General features: G+C 42.6%; 1 protein-coding gene across 1 annotated transcript in view; it reads right to left on the bottom strand.

The window, feature by feature from the left end:
• Window positions 1–7336: 7336 nt before the first annotated feature.
• Window positions 7337–20130, bottom strand: part of CNNM1 (cyclin and CBS domain divalent metal cation transport mediator 1) — a 69890-nt gene continuing 57096 nt past the window's right edge. The window contains 4 exon segments of the mRNA XM_078150931.1: window positions 7337–9790; window positions 12262–12384; window positions 15141–15290; window positions 15454–15635. Of these exon segments, the coding sequence (XP_078007057.1) occupies window positions 9711–9790; window positions 12262–12384; window positions 15141–15290; window positions 15454–15635 (535 nt within the window). The 3' untranslated portion in view covers window positions 7337–9710.

The raw sequence follows: 20130 nt of genomic DNA on the forward strand, positions 1-20130 counted from the left end.
TCCATTTTATAGATGAAACACTCAGGTTAAATGACTTCCCCATAATCATATAGCTGGTGAGGAAGGTGGCATTTGTACTCAGTTCTCTGTTCTAAGACCACCCCCTTTTCCACTATAATGGGTGGATAAGTGACAAAGGCCCACGTCTTCTTTCCTCTGTCTTCCTTGGTGATCTCCTTTGTTGTTGTGAGTTCAAAATCCTTTCTAATTAGATGATGTCATAACCACTTTAGTAGCACATTGCCAATTGCCTCCTGGATGGCCCATGGATATCTTGGTTTCAACATAGTGATGTTAACATTTACATAGTGTTTTAAGGTTTGCAAAGTGCTTTGTACAGCATTTCATTTGATCTTTGTATTTACTTTGTGAAGTAGATGATGCTATTATCCACATTTTACAGATGAGGGAGCTAAGACTGAGAAAAGTTAAGTGACTTGGTTAGGATCACATAGCTAAGTCAGAGATAGGATCTGAACTTAGTGCTTCCTGGCTCTAAGCCCAGTACTCCATCCATCATGTCACCTAGCTGTCTAAGTGCCCAAACATTTCCAAAATGGAACCACCCATCTTCCAGCTTTATTAGTTCCTTCCAGTCACCCAGGTTCATAGCCTCACTGTCATCTTGGGCTCTTCCTTTGTCTCCAATTGTCATACCTAATAATTTGCCAAATCTTGATTTTAGCTATGTAACATCTCAATACTTCCTTTTTTGTGGCCACCATCCTTGTTCATACCTTTATCACCTCTTACTTCGACCATTATAATTGCAATTTTATTGGCTTTCTTGCCTTCAAGCTTTCTGTCAAAGTAATCTTCGGAAGGCCAATAGGTTGGACCGTGCCACTACCTGGCTTAAAACCCTTCAGCTTCTCATTGCCTCTAGGATAAACTGTGAATTGGTATCTAAAGCCCTCCGTAAACTGGTTCCAACTTACCTTTTCAGTTTTACTTCACATTCACTTTAAAATTTTCTGTGTCAAACACCTGGACTTGTAGCCATTCTTTAAACTCAATTCCATCCCAAGACTCCATGCATTTACACAAACTTCTGCCTCTCATAATCCTCATTATCCTTATTTAAGGCTCAGCTTAGGCATTATTCCTTCTATAAATCCTTTCCTGACATCCTTAGTGATTAGTGTACTCTCCTCCCTTAAGTAAACTTGTATTTACTTACCTTTGTATACATGTAAATTCCCTAGTAAGAATGTAAGTTTCTTGAGGGCATAGACTGCTGCTTCATTTTTGTCTTTCTATTACTAATCCCTTAGACATATTAGACATTTGTTTAAGATAAATGAGCTTAATTGAAAAACTTGAACGAATCACCAGAGAACTTTGTCGAGGTTGATAGTTCTATTAATAAACGTTGGAGTAGGGTTAGCGATTAAACTACCCAGCAAACCCACGTTCCACCATTTTGCCTCCAAAGATATTGCACTTGAATGAAATCAAAATTTACTGTCTTTAGCGGTAGCCTGATGTACTAATCAGTCCCAGTAACCCTATCTAAAAAGAAAATGAAGTTATTTGATGACTTATTTTGAATGAACCCATGCTGGCTCCATCATTTTCTGTTTGTATACATTCCTTTTTAATAACATAGTCGATAGAGCTTGCCACCATCTAGAATTGGCATCAGACATACTTATCTGTAGTTTGTCTCTGTTTTTTGTCCTGTTTTGAAAATTAGCAACACTTGCTTTCTCCAGTCTTCTAGTATTTCTCCCATTCTTCATGATTTCTCATAATACTTTGGTTACATCTAGCTGCAGGTTCTTTCAGGTATTCAGATTTACTATGTTTAGGCCTAGAAGTTTGAACTCTAAATGTCATAAAGTGGCCAGGTGATTTATCCACTATCCAGTCACCTTTCTCAGCCTTTAGTTTTGATTTTTAGTTTTGTTTTTTTTCCTACTTATCCAGATTAAAGATTGTTTTCCTTGCTGAAGAATATGGAAGCAAAATAGTAGTTACATAATTGTGCCCTCACTCCATTTGAGAATGCTACATAAACTTCCTCCCAATAGCCAATCCTTTCCCCTGTGTCTTCTCTTATTGTCTATAGCATCTCTACAAGTCCAGACTTAGCTCATTGGTCCTTGAGCTTGGAGCTTACTTACATCATCTTTAGGGGTTCATGCTACTCTTGCATTGGTCTTAGGCTATAAGCCCCTCTTTCCATTTCTTAAAGAGTGCCTTTTTAGAAGTTTGAGGTCATACGAGAACTCTCCATGTAGCTATATTAGTTTCTTTAGATTTTCCTTTTTTTTTTTTTGGCATTAGGATTATTCACAATTGAAGTTAGAACTTTTTTTTTTTTGAGCCCACCTATCCCTTTCAGGGACAGTTAGGTGGTGCCATGGATAGAGTGTTGGACTTATATCCTGGAAGACCTGTGTTCAAATTCTGCCTCAGATACTGTCTGGGCAAATCACAACCTCTAAACCTCAGTTTCCTCATCTCTAAAATGGGGGTGATAACACCTACCTCACAAGGTTGTTGTGAAGAGCAAACAAGTACTTTGCAAATCTTAAATGTGCTGTATAAATGCTATTATTTTAAGCAGAATTCCCTTTTAGAGACGTTGGCCATTGGATCAATTTCTGTGAATTGCTGGCCACCTGCTTTTTTAAAGTTGAGGGTACACACCTAACTACATCCAGTATTCTCTTCCTTCACAGTTACAAATTTCAAGGAGATAGAATCACTTCATCCTAGAAGTCCCATTCCTTTCATGACACCAACCTTAATGGTCTGAATTTTAGAGTTCATTTCTCCTCTTAACCTATTGATGGACCTTTTCAAATTTGGCTTGAACATATATTCTGTACTTGAAGCTCTGACTTGGGAGAACTTGCCAGAGCTTCCTGGTCCATTGTCCTAAACTTGGAGTACTCAAGGTCACCTTTCCCCCTGACCGAGTATTGGGATAGGACTTAAGTGATTTCTGCACCCGAGTGCCTTATGCAGTACATTGTTTTTCTTCATAGAATCTATTTGTAATGTGCCAGATAGGATCTTCCCATTCTTGTTTACCATGTTTGCACATGATACAAAGCTAAAAAGGATAGCTAATATGCTGGATTTCAGAATCAGGATCCAATAAAGATCTCAGCAGGCAAGATTACTGGTCCATATATTTAAAAAGATTAAATTTAGTAAACATAAAAGTCTTTAACTTTTTTTTCCCCAAAAGCATTTTCACAAGCACAAGATGGGGAAGGTATAGATCTAGATTGCAGTTTGGCTGAAAAGGATCTGGAGGTCTTAGTGTCCTTGCAAGGTCAATATGAATCTAGAATATGATAGAGCCACCAGAAACCCTAATGTAGTCTTAGGCTACATTCAGAAAGCATAATGTCCCAGGACCAAGGGAGGGCAACAGTCCTGCTGTATTCCTCCCTGGCCAGACTACTTCTAGACTATTGGGTTCTGTTTGGGGCATCATGTCTTTGGTCAGACACTGATAAGCTGGAGAGAAGCGAGAGGAAGGCAACCAAGATGGTAAAGGTTCTCAAGAAAATGGCGCATAAAGATTGGTAGAAAATTGGACACTCTGGGTTTTCATGACACTCTTCCCTCCGATTCTATTCCTTCTGTCTCCTTTGCTGACTCATCCATGTTATGTCCCCAAGTCTGGGTGTTCCTTGGGGTTCTCTGTCCTAGGCTCGCCTCCCTCTATATACTCTTGCTTAGTAACTCATCATCTCTGGTCGCTTTAACTATCATCTCTTTGAAGATGACTCAGATCTGTATATTCAGCCCCAGTCCCTGCTAAGCTGCAGTACTGCGCCATCGTTTTCCTATTGAACATTGCAAACTGGATGCCATCTCAAATTCAACATGCCCAAAACAGAACTTATCTTCTAAACTTCCCATTTTCTGGTAAAGGCACCACTGTCCAGTCTCCCAGGTTTGTAACCTTGACATCATCCTTGACTCCTCATTCTTCCAAACCCCAACACATTGAAACTGTTTCCTAATATTGCCATTTCTACCTCCACAATTTCTTGTATCCAATCTTTCAACTAGATTATTACATCAGCTTCCTTAATGGTCTCCCTGCCTCGTTCTTGTACCATTCTAGTCCATCCCAAATGCCGTTGCCAAAATAATCCTTCTTAAGCATAGATCTAACCATGTGATTTCCCACTCTTTCAACAACTGTTGCTTCCTATTGCAGCTGGGATAAAATATAAACCCCTCATTTCAGTTTTAAAGCCAACTTGCCCAACCTGTTTTTTCCGGCCTTGTTGGACATTATTCTCCTTTCCACATTCTACAGTTTGGCCAAATCAGCCTTCTCTGTTCCTCAGACTCCACTTTCTGTCTTTGTACTTTAGCATTATCTAATTTCCACATGCCTGGAAAGCTCTCCCTCCTTTTCCTTTAAGACACAGCTCAGGCAAAATCTGCATGAAGCCTTTCCTAATTCCTCCAACTGCTAATGCTCTTTACCTAAACTACGTGTATTGGAACTATTTTTATATTTATTGATAGTGATACATATATATATATATATGTATACATACATACACATATAAATATGGCACGTGTCGTGTATGTATGCAGGTACATGTGTTTCTCTCCCCTATTATAATATAAGCTCCTTGGGAGTACGGATTGTTTCATTCCTTATACTTGTACCCCTAATGCCTAGTACAGTGCCTGGTACATTGTAGATGCTTAAATGCTTGTTGATTGATTGATTGAAAAAAAAATTGCAGTAGAAAAGTCTTCCTTGATAGGACCCATGATAGCTATTTTCAAGACTTTTAAAGTTTGCCCTGTGGGAGAAGGGTTAAGCTTCTTCTCTTTGCCCAGCGTTCAGTACTAGGAGTAATGAGTAGACATATAGCAGGGCAGGCATAGGCTTGTGGGAAACCATTTTCTATCAATTATAGTTATCCACGAGTGGGGCAGCCTGCCTTTGAATGTTTGAAGGCTGGATGGCCACCTGTTGGATATGTTTTAGAGGGGTTCTTATTCAGATATAGATTGGAAAATGCCTAGGTCTCTGAGGTCCCTTCTTATTTGGAGATCCTCATTCTGTCTGTTCTATGTATTTTTCTTTGTATTTTTTTTTGGGGGGGAGGCCAGGCAATTGAGTGACTTGAGTGAGGTTAAGTGACTTGCCCAGGGTCACACAGCTAGTAAGTGTCAAGTGTTTGGTCTGAGGCTGGATTTGAACTCAGGTACTCCTGACTGCAAGGCCAGAGCTCTATCCACTGCACCACCTAGCTGCACCTGTTCTATTTATTTTTATCTAATATGTAAGGTGTGTTCCAAGAAACCAAATCCTGTTCTTTTTCACTACATAGCCAGCAGTTCCCTTCCTATAAGGTCATGACCATCTGACGGAAGAAAAGAGCTGGGTCTCCAAGTGCTTTTTTCTCCAGGACTTCTCATTTGCTCGTTCCAGGTTCTTTCTGATTGACCAAGTGGTGGTCATTGTGCTTGATGAATTAGGTTCTCAGCCCCATCTTGGGTAATGGCTCGAGAAAGACAATACATTTCCTGATATCAGTAGCTGGCCTAGATCTGATCACCTCTGTGCACTCAGTGAGGTCACCCTGAGATTGTTGGGGAATTTCTCAACCCAGAAAGTCTAAGGCCCTCTTGGGGAATAATTACTCCAATCTTGGTCCATTTGGGTGGAGGTCACTCAATCAAAAGCAAAGCTAAAATATAAGAAAATGGGTTTTCATAGTGTGACCAGCTGGCGGACCACTTGGATGGCAATGACTAAGCCAAGAAAGAATGCTTGTGTAGACTGTTGCACAGTTCTGGGTGACATTATATGGGAAAATGAAAAGTTTTAATTGGCCTACAAAGTGGTGAAGTTCTGTTACTTTATTTGGGAAGTTGAGTAATAGGGACAGGATGTCAGGTGATTTGGGGGAGGATGTGCTAACCTTGGTGCTGTAATGTTAGTTAACCCTGGGGCTTTCAGGAGTTCCCCAAGATCAGGTCCATTAGAATGGGGATATTTTCTTTGCAGTTAATCTCATCAGAACGTCCTGGTAGGGCAGGGAATGTCTAAGATAGTAGAGGTCTCCCTCAGGATAGAAACCCAGGGGGTTTCTCCTGTGCTTGACAGCTAAGAGGGTCTCTTACACAGCCACACAGTTCCATTCTTTGATCTCTGAGGTTCTTTTCTTCTTGAGAGATGTTTTGCCCAGACTCCTAATATCCAAGCTCATCTACTTCTACAAAGTATCCTATGTTTCTCTTGAGGTTAGCTGCAAGATTCCTTAGGTTTGCTAGTCACTGTGTCTGTTGGGTTAGTGTCTTACAAAGCAGACAGGACCAGAATCATTACTCATAGAGAGGAACCTCATCCCTAGGATATCCAGGGGTGGTGCTTTTATTTCTCTGCTGTGTCCCGTCTCCCTACTTTTAACAATGGTTTGGATTTCCCTCTGTTCCCTTGTAATCTTTTTCTTTCTGGATTGCTTTTTGTATCCTGAGAAGCCCTGGTACCCCCTAATAAATCAGAGTGTTAAGAAGTATTTTTCACTTTTTCACCCAACTGGTGACCATCTCACGAAGGAAGACAAGCTTAGTCCTTACCTTACAAGTCACTTGATTCCCGCTTTATGCATCCTTTGTGGCTCTTCCACTCAGCTGGGGCCCTTGGGAATCCTTTTTCAGCTGGATTGGCCAGGACAAGTTCTCCCCTTCTCTTTCTCCTTCCCCCTTCAACTCTCCTTCCTTTTCCCTCCCCTCCTTTTCATCTCCTTCAAACCTCCCTATCTCTTCTCTCCCCAATCCTTCCCTCTTCCCCCATTCTTGTCCTGTCCTTCTTTCCCTCCCTTCCCTTCCCTTCCCTCTCCCTAGGTAACTAACCCAGTAGAGTATTAGCAATTAGGACAATGAGCAGGTGTTAAACCTCACCTAACAATGGCAAACGGAGCAGGCAAAGACTCCATCCAGCCTTAATTGAAGAGGTGGATGGATCCATTCTAGCATTCTCAGGTGTCCTTAGAACTAGAGTTAGAGTAGCTGTGTGTGCTCCCTACTGGCAGCTTCAGATCCAAAGTCATTCAAAAATCATATGTAGGAACTTGATGCAACTTGACTTGTTCTAGGAGGGCCAGAGCATGGAATTGCTTTAGGAAAGCACTACTCTAAGAACTTCAGGCATAATCCCCTTGTGGGATATTGGGAGCACCCAAATCACTTTGTTGTTTGGGAATTTTGTTTAAATGTACACACAACGGACATTCCAGGTCTTCCTGTATACTGCAGTCATGGACTTTGCCCACCAGTGTGGCCTACTCTTGAGGTTACATAGATTATAGGGAAGCATAATCAGCTACAACTCAGGGAAGGCATTTCCATTTTATTTAAAAACTATTTACAATTTATTTGACCCTTCATAAATACTTCATCTAAAATCTTCGCACAGAGTACTTTTACCTGAAGAAAAATGAACTGTTGGCTGGGGAGTTGGAGATGAGGAATGAGGTCAGAGGAGGGGATTGATGACAGGCTTTCCCTCTGATCTCGTCAGTGGAGTAGAAGCATAGCCAAGAGCTGGGACCCAAGGCCTGATTGGTGAAGGGAAGGAGGGAGTGAGGAGCCAGGTGGATGGTGTGTGAAGGGAAGAATTTGTGGCCTAGATCTAGGTCCCTCTGGCCCATGCATGAAACATAAGAAGAATGGGTAAATAGCTGCTCTGACTCAAACCTCCTGACAGACCTAAACAAGGTCTTCTAGTCCTGGCCAGTGAAAGCTCTGGGATAATTATTAGACACTACATGTATTCTTATGAGGCAAGAGGGTTTATTCGAGGTCATGCACCACTGGGCTGCCAGCCATGCTTGGAAGGAAAAGATCAATGCCACATTGCGTAGGGCCATAGCTCACACATTGAGGCTCCTAACTCTCCTTCACCTCACTTAGAGGTGAGGCTTTCATGACACCCACTGCACTGGGAAATTGGTCCTGGTTTGGGGGAAGAGAGAGGGAGTCTGGCAGTAAACAGGCTTGTGACCTCTCTGGCATTTTCCAGGAGTCCCTTTCCCAAACTCTCCCTCAAAGCTGATGAAATCCTTTCCTTCATTTTGCCTTATGGTTTCTGAGGTCTTCACAGTGGCACATTTATTTGGGTGAACTAGCACTCTTTAAAAATGCACATACTCAGGGCTACTTACAAGCACTTTACATTTTAGTATGAACTAGGTAAATCTGATTGGTGTCCTCTTAGCACTCAGCTGAGATCATCTGAGGGATGAGAAGTTTTGAGTGGATGGGTGGTGTGGGAAAAGAAGTAAGGAGAGGTAATTCTGGAAAATGGAGCACTTAGGGAGGGCTAGTGTTGGCGAAGAACTTAAGGAGGGGGTAAACTTTGGGCACCTTAAGGGCACCAGGCCCCAGGGCAACAATTAGGAAGGAGATGGGCCAGAACAGAAGAAGGGGACCAAAGACAAAAGACCTCTTTATAGGCACACTTATTTCTGACCTGGGATGCCAGGGCATACCAAGATATAGTCTTTGCACCGCCATATGGCTATTTCTGAAAACTGCCCTTCCTCAGCATCCCTTGAGAAAGAGCAGAAAATGATCGAAGTTACTAAGCTGGCCAGCCAGTCTAGCAGTAAAAGGAGGAGGAGGAGGAGGAGGAGGAGGGAAATAAAAGAAAGGACAGTGCGAGAAGCAATTCTCCAACATTCTTGGGGATGCACACTGCAATTCCTTGAGAAAGAAACATACCTATGGGTCATTGTCTTTGACTGACCTGGCACTCTTTGGTTTCTCAAATAGCAAAACTCATTCCCATAACTGTTTACAAGTTTCTAGCTACTTTCCTTAAAGGCTGAAATTTCACCACTTGGCTTCCACCTGGGATTCGGCCAGTCCACATAAGCCTGTCTCCCAGCACAGGCCTACAAACTGATTGGTGACTGCTGGGTGCTACACCAGGTATACAGAAGGGGTGGCCCAGTCCCAGCCCTCTATTCCTAGGAGCAAATAGTTATTCAAGGATCCTTCTCTACCATGGCCCAAACCAGCTTGGATACACACATATCTCTACCACCAGAATCCTTCATAAGCAGGAAATGGACCACTGGAAGAGGTTTTAAGTACTCGAAGACTATATTGAAATATATAAATATAAATATATATACACACATATACACATGCACATATGTGTATATATATTATATGTATACATAAAATTTATTCAAATAATGCTTTGAAACCTCATCTACACCCTCTCCTGGGCCAATTCTCTCACCTGCCTTTCCAGCCCCTGACCTACCTGGAGCTGAGTCATGTGCAGATGTTTCAACTGGGTCAACAATGGCTTTCTTTCCTAGAGAAAGGGCCGATGAAGTGAAAACAGATGGCCTAACCTAGCATCAGGGGATCCCAAAGATCCACCAGGGAACTGGAAAAGAAGGGTCGCGAAGGGAGTGCTGGTAAGCTGTGGTCGCTTCTTCATGGTGTCAGAACCATTTCCATAATATTCCATTCAAGGCACTGGTTTCCTTTATAAAACAGCAAGGCTCTGAGCCAGAATGGAGGTGAGAGGAAATATTTGCTGAAATTGACATCTAGGAAACATGGAGGAAAAAAACATGGTGCCTTATTGCCTTTGGCAGGTCTCTGGGGATGGAGGAGATGATAGAAGGACGGTCTTTCCCAAAGCATGTGGAAATCCATCCACCCACCTAATGTTCAAGCATCACTTCCTGTCATGTGATTAGAGGTGTTAAATTGGAATTCTCCTCTGGGGTCCTTTCCCCATCTGGCGACCTCTTCCTTTTCCCAACACCTGAAAAGATATTACAAGATTCAGGATCCATTTGTGAAGCATTTCAAAACCTTATTTTAAAAGAATCCATATTTACATTCCATAATACATTCCACTTCCCTCAGAAGATAAATAAAAGAAGTGAAAAAAATGGCAGGTTGGACTAGAGTGAAATAATCCTAACTTGGGGGGGGGGGAAGTTAAATTCCAGTTCAGTGAAATAAGGAAGCAATCATCACATTTGCCATTATAAGTATTTTGGAAGGGGGATGGGGGGGTTCTTCTTAGGATTAAGAAGGTGCTTCTCTCTGAAGAGGAGGAGGACAAAATGAAATGACCCCTAGTTCAAGAAATGGCAGCTGCTCATCACTGAAATGAAATTTCATGGGCGAACTTAAAGCCCATGGAGTACCTTATAATACCTACTTCCCTCCCAATTAGACTGTAAGCTCCTTGTGGGCAGGGATTATTTGTCTTTCTGTACCTGCTGAGGTTAGCACAGTGCCTGGCACATAGGAAGCTTGCTGAATTGACTCTCCCTTGGAGACCATTTCCCTGTTCTCAGCCTTCACATTCCATGTTGCCTTTTTAGGGTAATTGCTCTAACACATATCTTGCTAAACCAAGAGTCCCTTGTGTTAGTGGGAGCAGCTGAGACTCGTGCCTAGTTGCCAGGAGTCTGCCCAATTAGCAGTATCGATAGGGACAGTAACTGGACCAGACATTTCATTGGGAAAGGGAACTCCTACCAGTGTTAGCACATTCTCTGCAACATATAGCGTTACCAAGTTGCTCCAGTCACCTAGAAGTTATGTATCTTGCCCAGGGTCATATGGCCAGGGTGTATCAGGGCCAGAACTAGAACCCAGGTCTTCCTAACTCTCAGGCAAACTCTATCCACTATGACATACTGTGGGAACAATAAAGTAAGATTCTTGAGGAAACAAAAGTAAGAGCTCTACTGAAAAAAATCAATTTGGGTCAAGGGTAGCTTGCTTTATACAATGGACAGAGTGCTGGATTTGAAGTCAGAGGGGGATCTGAGTTCAGATGTGATCTCTGCCATTTATTGATGGAATCCTAATAAAGCTGCCCCCAGTACAAACATTCTGACTTCCTTATGGGCCTCACTAAACAGTAGGCATGTCCTGATTTGACCACATAATCTAGCTTTAACTACACTGCAGGCCCCTGACTCAATCATAGGCCTCATTGAAGAGCAGGCCCATTGCCCCTACCTAGCCACCTCCCACCCCCCACCGACTCAGTATCCTAACTCCTTAAAAATGCCTCACTGCCTTAGCAGAACAACAGATGTGTCTATGAACTCACATTTCTCACAGAAACAGCAAGTGTGTCCATGTGCTAGCTAGCCACTGCCCCCAGACCCATTCCTCATATTTCCCATGGAAACAGCAGGTGTGTCCACACACTCAACCACAACCACATCCATCTAATCTCAGACAGGACCACAATAGTCAACCAATCAGAAGCAGCAGCACCACCAGGATGCCCAAGCAGGATGTGGACCCCAAAACAGTAGAAGAGACTTTCCCTAAGTAGGCATTTGTGCTGTGCTAGCAAAAGCTGTCCTTTAGGTGAACTTATGATGTAGAGAGGCTTATTATAATATCATTATCATACATACTTGCCCCCCAAATGGGTTATTCTGTATGCATTGTGGGCAACTGCAAGCGAAGTTCCACTGAGGCTGGGACCCCTCCCCTATTACCTAATCCCTTAACAGACCCCTCCTGTCTTTTTCATATTCATAATTTCTGTTACCTAATTGCATCTTTACCCTATAAAAATCCACCCTCTTAGAACTCAGACACTTGGAGGCATCATTCCCAATAAATGCCTATATTTGATTAGAGGTGGTCTGACTCTGAACTCTTTGAGACGACCTCACAACACACCACAACACCACAACATTACTACCTGTGTGATCTTGGGCAGATTATTTAACCTCTCTGGGCCTCAATATCTGTATCCATAAAATGGGATGATTGGACTACATGACCTTTAAAGTCTCTCCCAGCTCTAAAACTGTAATCATCATTTATAGGAATGGACTGTATTTAACCTTGGTTTTTACTTTATGTTGAATTTATTTCTTTTAGTTTGCTTGGCAAATTGGTTAATGAATCCTGGGTACTTACTGAATGAGATACTTCCCCAATGGAACAGCAATAGTCCTGAGCCCACTGGTGAAAATAATGGTCCTAGTTCTGGCCCACTCAAAGTCATCCAATGATTCCATCTTTTTTTTTTTTTGTCGAGGCAATAGGAGTTAAGTGACTTGCCCAGAGTCACACAGCTAGTAAATGTTATGTGTCTGAGACTGGATTTGAACTCAGGTCCTCCTGACTCCATGGCCGGTGTTCTATCCACTGCACCACCTAGCTGCCCCCAATGATTCCATCTTGAAGACAGCACCTCCTGGGCTTTCTCTGCCTAGAAACTTTCCAGATGGGTGGGGATCTACTCACTTAAAGTTCTCAGCAACTTCTTGCCCAGCGTCTCCTCAAAGTCACTGCTGGAGGGGCTGGTCACACTCCCCAGGTTGGGGTCGTCTGAGTCCAAGATGAGATTACAACATTCACTGTCTGTTTCTAAGAAATGAGGAGGGAGGAGGAAAAATGGGAAATAACTTTAGGATGGCAGATTTAGTGCTGGAAGCAATCAATCTTAGACAGCAGCCACTACAACCCCCTGCCTTCTTTATGAGGAAATGGCCCAGATGGATGAAGCGGCTAAGGTTACATAATTAGTAAATAGCAAGGATGAGTTTCTACTGTACTCCGCTGATTGTCTTTCCCACCAAACCCACTCCACTCTGGGAACCAAACAAAATCACCTGGCTCTCTTCTGGTCTTAGCCAGGTAGGTACTTATGACCTGGAGGAATGCACCTCAGGGTTCACCTTAAAATATAAAGGTCCCCATGCTGTGGATTGGGGTCAGTTTCAAAATATGAGGGAGATGAAATCAGGTTCATGAGCTGAATCCTAGGAGCTTAGGCACTGGGGTTAGGAGTTCTAATAACAATGGGCAGATTTGGTGGGCACCCACCCCCAGAGAAACTGACACAACACTCATCCCATTAAGTATAGGAAAATGACTGGCCAGAATAATCTCTGTCAGCAGTGAAGGAAACAAGGTCGCCTGTTGTGAATCTACAGGGCTGACCTGTGGGTTGGGTTGAATTATTCTGAAGGAGAAAACTTTTGCAGATTCTTTCCTGTACTCTCAAAAACTTTAACATCAATGAAAGCAGGGTCTTGCTTAAACTTTCTATGTCCCCAGGGCATAGCAATAGTCTGTAGCCTGGTAAATGTTTACTGAATTAGCTAAGTGATTATGTAGCTGCAATATGCGTGGAATACCAAACCCTGCCATTGAATCAGGACTTCCTGTTTTGCTGAGAGGGAACCTGGGATTAGAAGAATGAACCAAAGATTTTGATCTAAAGAGTCCAGATGGAAGATTTCTGGATGGGTGCCATTTTCCTGGGGGTCCCTAAGACCCTTTCAAGGGGGTCAATGGGATAAAAATGTTTTGTAATAGTACTATGTCCAATATGGTAAATATCAATAGATATAACACACATAAACACAAACTCTTTGGTGGGGGGGGCTCAATAATTAAGAGTATAAAGGGGTCCTGAGACCCCTGAGTCCTACAAGCTTGGGAACCATGAATAGACCACCTCACCTAGAAGGGCTAGGTTAGGGTTGGGGTTGGACAATTCTAGTTAAGGAACTCAGGTCCTCCTGACTCCATGGCCGTGTTCTATCCACTGCACCACCTAGCTGCCCCCAATGATTCCATCTTGAAGACAGCACCTCCTGGGCTTTCTCTGCCTAGAAACTTTCCAGATGGGTGGGGATCTACTCACTTAAAGTTCTCAGCAACTTCTTGCCCAGCGTCTCCTCAAAGTCACTGCTGGAGAGGCTGGTCACACTCCCCAGGTTGGGGTCGTCTGAGTCCAAGATGAGATTACATGTAGTCCAATCATCCCATTTTATGGATACAGATATGTATATATCTATATATGTGTGTATAGGTGCGTATGTGTGTGTCTGTGTGTGTGTGTGTGTGTGTGTATATATATATATATGTATATATATATACATATATATATATACATATGTATGTATGTATTTTTTCTGAAGCCTGCTCTTTTCTCCTTACCATGCTGATGTATAGTCAGCAACATGGTGAAAATCAATATTATTTTTCTACTTGCACAGCATAAGTTGTTATGTGGACCAAGTAGATAACTGAAGAACCTCTCACTTGAATTATTCCGATTTATTTTATAAACTATTATACTTACCTCTTCCTGATGTATTATTTCTGAATATATGTATGTGCATATATAGACATGTATACATGTGCATATGTATATTTAGGTAGTGTAACACTATACATATATCTACATGCTGTTTTCCCTTCTAAATAATCTGGTGGTCTGGATCTGTGTAAGGGGCGAGAATGTCAAGGAGGAGGTGGACTTTGGGCCAGATACAGTGGTGGTATTGACATCACTGATCAAAAGTGGCTGAGGGGCCAGGCAGGTCTAGGAGGCCTAGTCTCAGGTTAGGGTTCTGTGATTACGGTGATTTACAAAGTAGAAGTGGAAGCCCTATGGGTACAAGTCCCCCGGGTGCATTGCAGTCAGAGGAGCTAGTGTCTGGAAGGTTAATTCTGGGTGGACAGCACCTTTAAGAGCCTGAAGAAGGTCCAGGGCTGGGCAGGTCAGGATAATGACCACCTACAGCACCTGCAGAATTAAGGGAAGTGAACTTCTCCCCTGGGCATCAGAATCAAGCTCCCCTGGGCATCAGAATCAAGTCAAATCCGAATGCTCCCTTTGCTCAGCCTCACTGGCCACTCTCCTACTAACAGGTGAGCATTCCCATATTCCTTTTGCGGTAGAAAGACCCCCAGGTTCCAACCACCACTCTGCCACTTAGTAGCCAGGCAGTATAGATCGGATAGAATGCTGGATTTAGGAGACAGGAAGACCTGAATTTAAATCCTGCCCCTGACACTAACTAGCTGCGTGACCTCAGGCAAATCAGTTAGCTTCTCTCGGCCTCAGTTTCTCCATCTTCAAAATGGGAATGAAAACAGCATCTACCCCACCAGGTTGTTGTGATAATCAAATGAGGTAGCATATGTAAAGTGAATAGGAAACCTTAAAACACCATATGAAATGTTAGTTATTATGACTGGCACCTAAGAAAGCCATTTTGTCAGAGCCTTGGTTTTCTCCCCTGTAAAATGGGGGAGAACAGGGTACATAGAAGATCTCCAAGCGCCCTTCCCATTCTAAAATCCTACGAACTGCAGCCCCGTCTGACCTGGTCTGGGTGGAAGAGCAGCGGCCGGGAGCACAAACTGAGGGCTTCTGCACTCCTCCTCGGCATTTACTTCCTCCTGAACGAAGGAGATCTCTTCCATCTTCAGGTACACTGCTTCACTAGGGCTCTTCAAAGCATCTGTCCGGCTGCCTGTAAAAGACACCAAGCTGCTGCATTGATCGGGAGTGGTCCAGAGGACCTGCTTGAGGCCCAGGACCACAGTGACAGACTGGCAGCCAGAGAGACTGGAGGCTCTTAATTCCTTGGCAGTCTCCTACAGATACTGCTCCCATGACCTGCTCCATTAACTTACACTGAAGGCTGTTCCTGTCATTGAGAAGGGTGATGGCAGGGTCATCCTTAGGGGTCTGTGGGGTTCCACGAGAAGTTGGTGCCTTGGTGGAATCTCCATCAGCAAAGGCCTCCATGTCCGGAGACTGAGGGGAGCTGTCCATGTGGCAAGCAGTGAGTGCGTTCTGATACTGTTCGAGTGATCTAAGAGAAAGCAGAGAGAGGGACAGACAGTTCAGGATGGGCTAATCAGACCTCAACCTATGGAGCCCATCACCGGTGTAAGCAACCATTGCATCCCAGGCCAAGAGGCAGCACCATTTTGAATATCTACCACCTGGCCTCTGGACTACACAATGGTTTGAGGAACACCCAGATGAGCCGGGACACCCTGTTCAAAAATATCTCTTCAATTGGTAACAAATTCTTCCTGGGCTAGCAGCCAAGTCTAAAGCAAGCCTTAAAATACGCATATATTTTCTGAGTCTGGTAACTCAATGCTGCTATCAGCCTTTAATACTTTCATGCTAATTAACTAGACAAGCACTAAGGTAATAAGAAAAATTCTAAAAAGAAGAAAAAGGATCCTGAGAGCTGGCTTCAAGGGACTCTCCTCTGGAGGAGAGATTAGACTTTTCTGTTTGGCCACAGAAGGCCAAGCCAAGAGAAACAGGTAGCCACTGCCAATAGATAAATTTAGATTTTATAAAGGAAAACTTCCTAACAATTTGGAATATCAAAGAGTGGAATGTCTTCCCTTGAGAAAAGCAGGATTCTCACTCACTAAAAGTCTTCAAGCAAAGGCCAGATGACCACTTGTATTATCATACAACATATCAATCAATCAATCAATGTTGATTGATTGATAAATATTATATAACTGTTCAGGTTATGGGTTAGACCAGTGGGCCCCTGAAATTCTTTCCAGCTCTGAGATTGTGTGATAAGTAAATATTTTTTAATAAGTAAATTGTAATAGAAGAGTTAATGGGGCAGGGGGAGTCCTAAAAATAAGCTGATCTTCCCCACCAGTGACACCATCTGGGAAAGGTTAACCTGCAGCTGCAGTGAGGTGGGGGATGGGAGAGGGATGTGCTTTGGCAGACGAGGTATAATATAATAACAACTAGCATTTCTATAGGGCTTTGAGGTTTACTTTAAAAAGATGATCTCATTTATCTTCATAACAACTTAGGAAGGTTGGTGCTATTATTGTCCCTGTTTTACAGATGAGAACATTGAGGCAGACAGAGGTGAAGTGGCTTGCTTAGGGTCACACAGCTAGTAAGTCTCTGAGCCCAGATTTGAACTCCAACTCCAGTGTTTTAGCCACAGAGCCACCTAGATTCCCTAGGTGAATGAATAATATGTCATAATAATGATGACTATGAAGGACTTATGAAGAGAGGTCGACTGAACAGAGGATGGAAAGATGCAGAAAACAAACTTCCCCACTTCACATTCTTGTCAAGGGCTCTGTTCTATTAGACTAAAGACTGAGTAGAAATTTGCTCAAGATACAGCCAGGGCTCTGGCCTTTCAAACTCTCTTGGAGTAGCAATTGGAGAAATTCTTGTCTACAATAGTTCAGTCTTAGATAGAAAGGAAGTAGATAATGATTCACAGGGGAACAGGAAGTCACCTGGGTTTGGAGAAACCAGAAAATCCTTTCTATGTGTCTTAAGGAAGACCACGCCTAGGCCCTGGCTATTTCTTCCCTTTACTTACTTGGGAAAAGACTTGACCAGAAATTTAACTTCAAACAATTTCCAGGTCACACTGGGCTCTCTAATACAGTTTTAGGGATCTACATGGTTCTTAAATGTAGATCCACAGTAGATTTCAAGAGGTCAGTGAATTTGGATGGAAAAAAAATTACATCTTAATTTTCATTAACCTCTAACTGAAATATAGTATTTCCTTCAATGATGAGTTAAAAAAAAATACACACCACATTATTGTGAGAAGGCGTCCCTGGGCTTCACAAGACTGTCAAAGGAGTCCGTGGGACACAAAAGTTGAAAATCCTTGATATAGGCTGACCACCCCATTTTACAGATGAGGAAACAAGAGTCCCAGAGGGGAACTGATTTGCTTAAAGTCATGCAGAAAGTTAATGGAACAGCTAGGCCTTGGGATCCAGATCTCAATGCCCAGTCCACTATACCACAGCTGCCTCAGATGATAAATTTAAGCTCTGAAGTCTTCAAGAGGCCTGGAAATTTTGCTGTTTAGGAATTATGGTGTTAGAGGGAAAATAGCTACAAAGGAATTCATCTGAAATCTTTTTTCTTTTAAGTAAGAAAATCCTATGGGATCAGCAGTTTTTGCTGTATTGGATTTCTATGGCCCCATATTTATGAGCTCCGGAAAAGAAAAAAAATGTTTTGACGCTGAAGAACAAAATTTTTTTTTTCTGAGCCTATGAAAAAAGAGACTCATTTTCTTTGCTATGTGCAAGGTCTGGCTAAGTACTAAGGCTTGGTGTTATGTCAAGAAAGGCTCCAAAGAATCTTTACCCAGAAGTCGTATTTTAGTTCTGCCTGGGCTGTTGATGAATTATCATAATCCAGAATCTGTTTTTAGGTTGGGGGATATAGGTGCTCTGAAGGATGCAGTAAGCAAAGGATGATGGGTAAGTGGGAGGGGTGATCTATGCCTGCTGGGGATAGTATTTTGGCTTCTCCAAAGTATATAGTTCAGCACATTTGATGTTGAATTTCCAGAGGCACCCAAAGCATCCTGTACATTGGACACAATTTTGCTTACAATAGACCCTTCTGATGCATAAACAAGATGGAGGTGGGCTCCAGAATGAGCTTGAAGGCAAGGGTGTGTTTGGATATTCATTAACCTGTGGAAGTATTTCTTTCCTCTTTCTTCTCTATCCCCTGAAACACGTGGGAGTTTTGCTGGACTGAAAGACCAATGTGATTTAGCAGTGAAGCATGGAGGCCATCTTGGATGGCTAGCACCATCTTAGACTGAATCAAGAGAGGCAAGTTTTTCAGAAATAAGGAGGTGATAGTCCCACTTTACTCTGCCCCAGTCTTACCCCACCACATTTAGAGTTGTAACATTAAATCAAAAACCCCACCATTAAATCAGGAGACTTCCTATTTTGATGAGAGGAAACCTAGGATTGGGAGAATAAACCAATGAACTGGTTCATTGGGTGTCACAGTTTAGAGAGAACACTGATTAGATGGAGATCATTCAGAGGAAGGCAGCCGAAGTCATGGTAGGCCTCAAGTTCATGCTCCAAGAGTCTCTGTGAAAGGAATTGGGATGTCTAGACTCTTCTCTCAATGGAGATCTTTCAAGTAAAGGCTGGACCGCCATTTGCCAGGCACGTTGTGGAGGGAAACCTTTTTCAGGAATAGGTTGAATACATGGCCATTGAGATCCCTTTTAGCTCTGAGAGTCTGATTCTGATCTTTCATCTAAGTCATCACTTAACCATAAAGCACCCAGGCCCCACCTAGTCTGTGGCATGTGTCACCCTCACCACACCCCCTGCAACAGCCTTGTTTTGGGATATCATTTTGGTCTCTCTCTGTCTGACAAAAACAACAAAAAACCAATAACCTCACAGACACAAAGAAATTCCAGGGCTGGAAGGGCCCTTTAGCGATTGGACCTAGTCAAACTCTTCTAATTTTTACAGATAAGGAAACTGAGGCTTCTACAGGGGAAATGACTGGATCAAAAAGATCAAAAATGGTACCGTGGGGAGTCAAAACCAATATGGCCCCCTTCAGGTTATCATCCCATAGCTACAAAACTATGATATAACACATATTTACATAGAGTTTTATAATTAAAAAACCACACATCTTCCTTCTTTCCAACCACCCTTCCAACAGAAAGAACACAACATGGCCACTGCCCTATAATTATGCCTCCAGCTGTCTCTGTCACTGTGCAAGTATCAGCCTCCCTGTTTCGCAAATAAGAACACTGAGAACCCAAGTCATATCAGAGCTATGATTCAAACCCAGGTCTTTCCTAACTCCAAGGGCAGCATTCTTTTTCTATTATGTCCCTTTGCCTTGCAGATTTTTTTTAAACTTGGAATTTTTCTTGTAACTTATTTTTAACACATAGTTTCTTTCTTCCCTTTGCAGTTTTTTGGGGTGCAATTTTTGAGGTGTAATATTTCCAGATGCAAATGGAAACAATAATGGAACAATGCCGGGCACATACTGGGCACTTAATAAATGTTTACTGATCAATTAAAGTAATGCTTATGTCACAATGCAAATCTTGAGACATTTTAAAGAGAGACCGGGAATATGAGTGATGCAAGGCTTTCAGCTAGGTGGGAAGCAGTTCCTAGCATTTGTTTAACAATGTGGCACTTCTTATCCAAGATGTTGACTATTATTTGGCACTAATTAGCTGTGTGATTACAGATAAATAACCTCTCGGAGCCTTAGGGCTTCATGATTCTACTAGATTTCTCTGGGCAAAACTGAGGTCACACTCTTGAAAAGTGGCAAGCATTAAGTCACCCTTGGGAACGCCTTTGCGCTTGCACTTCAAAATTCTTTGGGGCTGGTTCCAGTGAAAGGACTTTCCTGAGTCAGAAAATGACAGACACTGGGTTTCAGCTGTTTCAGGAGACTAGGTGTGGTCTTTCCTAGTTAGCTCCTAGGGATTTTCTGGTTCATCCAAATCTGAGTGGTTTCTTAGTCTC

Source organism: Phascolarctos cinereus, unplaced genomic scaffold (assembly GCF_003287225.1).
Source record: "Phascolarctos cinereus isolate Bilbo 61053 unplaced genomic scaffold, phaCin_HiC Scaffold_3;HRSCAF=262, whole genome shotgun sequence".
Taxonomy (NCBI): domain Eukaryota; kingdom Metazoa; phylum Chordata; class Mammalia; order Diprotodontia; family Phascolarctidae; genus Phascolarctos; species Phascolarctos cinereus.